General features: G+C 36.8%; 1 protein-coding gene across 1 annotated transcript; it reads left to right on the top strand.

Moving 5' to 3' along the window:
* The first annotated feature begins 586 nt into the window (after window positions 1-586).
* Window positions 587-3,831, top strand: LOC113331156 (LRR receptor-like serine/threonine-protein kinase GSO1). Its single transcript, XM_026577910.1, has one exon. It carries the CDS (start codon window positions 843-845, stop codon window positions 3,744-3,746), a length of 2,904 nt encoding a protein of 967 aa, XP_026433695.1. The 5' UTR covers window positions 587-842; the 3' UTR covers window positions 3,747-3,831.
* The last annotated feature ends 2,174 nt before the right edge of the window (window positions 3,832-6,005 follow it).

Consider the following 6,005-nt stretch of genomic DNA (forward strand, 5'->3'; position numbering starts at 1 on the left):
GAAGGAAGGAAATTAATAAGGTTTTGATCTAAAACCAAAAAGAAATAGTTTTGATTATTATTGAGAGAAAGCTCATTAGGTAGGTAACTTTACACATATTAAACATCCTTTAGTCCAATATTATGGTTGGGAACAAAATGGATATATATAATCAGGGTATACCCCGATTTGGCCCGGTTAAATAACTGAAGTATTTTTGATGCGAGGAAGAAAAACAAATCTCTTGTACATCCCCAGGCACTTGTGAAATGAAACCCACTTTTGTCTTTACATGTTTTGTTTCTTTGCATTCACAGAGAATCCTAGCTAGCTTCTTATATAAGTAGATGACGAGATAGAGAGTAGAGACAATATATTGATGCCAATGCCAACCTCACTGGCTCTTAATTTTCAAACCCATAACTTAAGCTGGTCTCCACTGTTATTGCTATTAGTATTTGATTAAATGTGGGTTGTTTTGAATTCTTTGTTTTCTTCTTGTTTTTAATCTAGTAGTATTAGGTGAGGTTTAGGTTAAGTTTGAGAAGAAATAATTTCATCAAGTTTCTTAAAACCAGAAACATTAACTAAGACAAGGTTAAAAAACGTTAAGTGAGTCAGTTGGATTCTAAATCGGACAGTGGACTCCACGTGTTGTCTTCTTCAACAAAACTATATAAACTCCAAGCTTCCATCACCTTAACAGTTTAAAACCTGATCGTCTTCTTCAATTGTGGATATCTGCTTATTGTCTCTTCCATCATGTCCAAAATCTCACCTTTTCTTCTTGCTATCTGCATTTGACTCCGGCTTGAGTTAATTAGTTCAAATATATTTTTAATTTGAACATAAACTTTAGGAAAATGGGTTTGATACAGAGATACAACATGTTGTTGTTTCTATTGTTACTTGTTATGGGTTTTATTCATGGAGATACTTCGAAGGATTCTCAGTGGCTTTTAAGTATTAAAACAAAGTTGATTGATCCTCAAGGAGTTCTTGACAACTGGTCATCTAAAGTTAATATATGTAGTTGGAATGGAGTCAAATGTTCAGTGAGTTTAAACCAAGTTGTGGGTCTAAATTTATCCAACTCAGGACTATCTGGTTCAATATCGTCTGAGTTCTCGAACCTCGTTTCGCTTCAAATTCTTGATCTTTCCTTGAATTTTCTCACAGGTATCATTCCTTCCGAGCTTGCACAACTTCAAAATCTAACGGAGCTTCATCTGTATACAAATTCTCTTTCTGGTGAGATTCCTAGAGAGATTGGTCTTTTGAAAAAACTGCAAGTTCTTCGGATTGGTGATAACTTGTTAAGCGGAGAAATTACGTCCACTATCGGAAATTTAAGTGATTTGAGAGTATTGGGTCTTGGTTACTGCCAACTCAATGGGAGCATTCCAGTCGAAATAGGCAATTTAATGAATTTGAAATCTTTGAATTTGCAAAAGAACAGTCTCAGTGGATACACACCACAAGAGATTGGTAATTGCAAACAACTTCAACTCTTCTCAGTGGAAAACAATAATCTCCAAGGAAGAATTCCTGCGTCGATTGGAAAGCTTGAAGCTTTAGAGATACTCAACTTGTCGAATAACACTCTGTCCGGGTCGATCCCGGTCGAGCTTGGTGACTTATCCAATTTGAACTACTTAAGTTTGCTCGGAAACAGATTAAATGGTGAAATTCCTTTGGAGTTGAATCAATTGAATCAGCTTCGTACACTTGATTTGTCGAGAAATAATCTTTCAGGAAGTATCAGAATCTTCGTCGAGAATATTGAGTCACTGGTTCTAGCTGACAACTTCCTCACAGGTGAAGTTCCAAGGCATCTCTGCATGGGTAACTCCCCAAACTTGCGGAAACTGTTTCTTGCAAGAAACAAACTAAGCGGCGGAATACCCAACGAATTGCTAAACTGCTCTTCACTTCGACAACTAGACCTTTCTGATAACGACTTAACCGGGGAATTACCTTCTAATATCGACAATTTAGAGAATCTTACTGATCTTCTACTCAACAACAACAGCTTTACAGGAATACTTCCCGCTCAAATTGGTAGCTTGAGTAATTTAGAATCTCTGTTTCTATTCCACAACAGTCTTACAGGAAGCATTCCCGCCGAAATTGGAAAACTTCAGAGGTTGAGTCTTCTTTATCTTTATGAAAACCAAATGTCAGGTACTATTCCATTGGAGCTAATGAACTGTTCGAGCTTAACAGAGATAGATTTCTTCGGAAATCATTTCAGTGGATCAATTCCGTCCACTGTCGGGAAGCTTAAAAATCTAGTTTTACTTCAACTGAGACAGAACGATTTATCTGGTCCAATACCGCCAAGTTTGGGTTACTGTAAGAATCTCCGGTCTTTGGCGTTAGCCGATAACAATCTCTCTGGGACACTGCCGGTGACTTTGAAATTTCTCACAGACCTTACTCTCGTTACACTATACAACAATTCGCTTCAAGGTCCTCTTCCTGAAGCTCTCTTTCTACTGAAGAATCTCACGGTTATCAATATTTCTCACAACAAGTTTACTGGAAGTATATATCCGCTTTCGGGTTCCAATAGTTTGATCGTAATGGACCTGACAAACAACAGCTTTTCTGGTCCAATTCCGACCAGACTGGCAGAATCAAAAGGCTTGATTCGGCTCCGTCTCGGGGAAAACTTCTTGAATGGTAAGATTCCTCCTGAATTTGGTGCACTTACGGAACTAAGCTTTCTTGATTTATCATCAAACAATCTCACAGGAGACATTCCCATCCAGTTATCAAAATGTAAGAAATTAGAGCATTTCACACTTCAAAATAACAACTTCGTGGGAATTATTCCTTCATGGCTAGGAAGTTTACAATCCCTCGGGGAGCTAGATTTGTCATCGAACAAGTTTCACGGACAGGTACCGTCCGAGCTTGGAAACTGTTCGAGACTACTTAAGCTTTCTCTCAGTGACAACAACCTCTCAGGTGACATCCCATTAGAGATTGGAAACCTTAGTTCATTAAATGTTCTCAACTTGCAAAGAAACAACCTTTCTGGATCAATTCCTGCGACAATTCAGCAATGCACAAAGCTCTACATGTTGAGACTCTCCGAGAATTCCTTAGTGGGTGAAATCCCATCTGAGCTTGGAGAACTGAATGATCTACAAGAGATGTTGGATCTTAGCAGCAATTCATTGTCAGGTGAAATTCCGTCTTCTCTTGGAAATCTTATCAAGCTAGAGAGATTAAACTTATCCTTCAATCAACTCCAAGGAGACGTACCTTCATCACTAGGAACTCTAACTAGCCTTCATGTCCTCAACTTAACAAATAACCGCCTCCAAGGTGAACTTCCTTCAGGTTTCTCACAATTTCCACCGAATTCCTTCTTGGGTAATGACAAACTGTGCGGTGCACCGTTAAGTCCGTGTTCAAGATCAATGGGCTTAGTGAGAAAATCACTATCAGATACGGCGGTTGCGGGAATAGTAGTAGCTATTGTTTTTACTTCAACGATGATTTGCCTGACAATGTTGTATATTATGTTACGGATTTGGTGTAACTGGCGGAGAGTTTCGATTTCAAATTCAGATGGTAGTACTGGAGATGAGTTTAAGAAAGGAGAAGACAAATGGGTTTACGGAAATGATCATCAAAAGAAGATTCACGGGGAGTATTGGAAGGTTTTGAACTGTATGAATGTACTTGCTTCACCAGAGCAAGTTTCATCTAATACGTGTATTTTTCAACTCAAAGCAAACAACAACGTGGTATAAGAAGCCACTATTTTCTTTCTCTCTCTTTTTTTTCTTTTTCTTAATTTTGTCTTTGATTATTATTTGGATTTCTTTTGTACATTGCCATAATTCTTCTGTTAGTTTCTTCATTTTTCTAGAATTAATGTGCAAGTTTCATGACAACAACATTTAAAGACTACACCTTCCGTTTCTAAACGATAGACTGGTTTGACTATTTAATATTTTCGTGAGATTCTTATCTAGCTGAGATTGACTGTATGTCCAAACAAGTTAAGACCGAGACCGAGAGAGTCTTATGTAATGTCTCATCATCACTGGTGACTAGTGTGACCAACATCCACATCTTGTAAGAATAACAAAACTTGTTATGATGGTCCTCACTCACTCCTCAGGCCATATAACCAAGTTGATTGAATGCAGTAATGGGTCCGAGAGAAAAAGATATTTGGACGTACAATACTAGCAAAAGAATCCATGTATATTTTGTTGGGAAATTGGCACCCCGACCGTAACGGAACACAGGATCACAAAGGGTAATTGGTGATATGAAACAAACATGGAAGAAATAATAAGAGAGACTAAAGAAAAACAAGCAAACAACCACTAGAATACCAAAATCCTCTCTCTACAAGTTTCTATCTCACACCGATATTGACCTTCACGGTAGCACTTAATCCCCCTACAAAGCGACCAAAATCCTAAGCTCAAAGATTTACCACTCTTCTAGGTTGGATTTTTTTTTTACATCATAATTCTAATCCTTTATATAGAGAACACAAACTTAGTCGTTCAGAAACCTTAACTTTAGGAACAAGGTTTCCTAACTTGGTTCTTAAGTTCCTAAACTTTAGGAACAAGTTTGTACCAATAAAATTTGACCAAAAGTCAAACCTTAAACTACCGACTTAAACTAACATATTGATTATCGCAATTGATACTGACTTTAGGATTGGTCCAGATTAGATAATGACTTGGGATTGGTCCTGGATTAGAATCTGAATCACCTTTTTTAACTACGTACAAAATAATTTTCACAAGTCTACTTCGTTTAACTATGTGATTGAAACTGCTTTCATACATAATTCCAAGGTATGGATTCATGCGGAATTTCAACACACTAAATAATAGTTAATTACCAATTAATGTAATGTCGACAGATAAACTACACTTCATAACTCCGTATACTGATCAAATTGTAGAAACAACTAGTATATCATATATTAAAGCACCGCTCAATCGAACTCGCAAGTTTTTCTATCTCAAGCTTGTTTTCAAATTTCGTTGTACAGAACTATATCTTGATTTCTAATCTATATTTAGTCAAGTCTCGGACTAGGATTAGAAGTGTGTAGTTGAGTATTAGACATCACTGAATCACCTATTGAAGACGAAAATCAACAAAAGACATTTAGAGAACTTGATCAACAAAAGGTATGTGAAGACCGAACCGAACCATTTTATATACTCACGTGATCACCATTCTATCTTTATGAGACTAAGTCATATGACTACGTGGACTTTAAACATTTCATAGAAAAAGTTTCGAGTCAAGCCCGTCTTGTTGAAATATCGAAATATGATTCAAAGCAATAGTCATTCAAATACTTTATGAATTTGGTTAAGAACAATTTATTATTTATGAACTAAATTATGATTAAAATTAATCATTTGAAAACAACTTGAGCAATACTATTCGTCATTCATGTCATTTGGGAATGTTTTGAATCAATTAAAATAGAGTAATAAAACTATTGAATTTTTGTAACAAGGACAGTACACATAACCAGTACACATACTGGCGTAACTATTGAGTTATTGGATCCAGTGGTACACGTATACAGTACGCATACCGGTGTAGCTCTAGTTCGCTAACGACTTTTGGTACATGATCCCACTACGCATACTCAAAAAGTTCTGCTCGTGAAATCAGCTTATGGTGCATGTACCCGGTGTGCACACCAAAACAGCCTGACTTTGGATTTTCCTTGAGGTACACGTACCCGGTACACATACCTTGGCAAACTAAGTTCACGAATTGGGTTCAGTACACTCACTTACCCAGTCAAATATTTTCAGATGCATTCAAACTATTTTTGTGATATGTTTGGCATTTGAATAACTCTATAAAACACCTCTAAGTTATATTTGATCACTTAATCATTTGTGGTTGTGGTTAAAGATTAAAGTCTAAAATGCAAATGAATATGGCTAAGCTTATGGTTCAAGGCGAGTTACGGATAACCATGAATTATCAGTATACATGGTTTGTTTACTGCT

Source organism: Papaver somniferum, unplaced genomic scaffold (assembly GCF_003573695.1).
Source record: "Papaver somniferum cultivar HN1 unplaced genomic scaffold, ASM357369v1 unplaced-scaffold_125, whole genome shotgun sequence".
Lineage (NCBI taxonomy): Eukaryota > Viridiplantae > Streptophyta > Magnoliopsida > Ranunculales > Papaveraceae > Papaver > Papaver somniferum.

Coding starts and splice junctions, on each gene's coding strand:
- LOC113331156 (XM_026577910.1), top strand. CDS start 843: ATGGGTTTGATACAGAGATACAACATGTTGTTGTTTCTATTGTTACTT.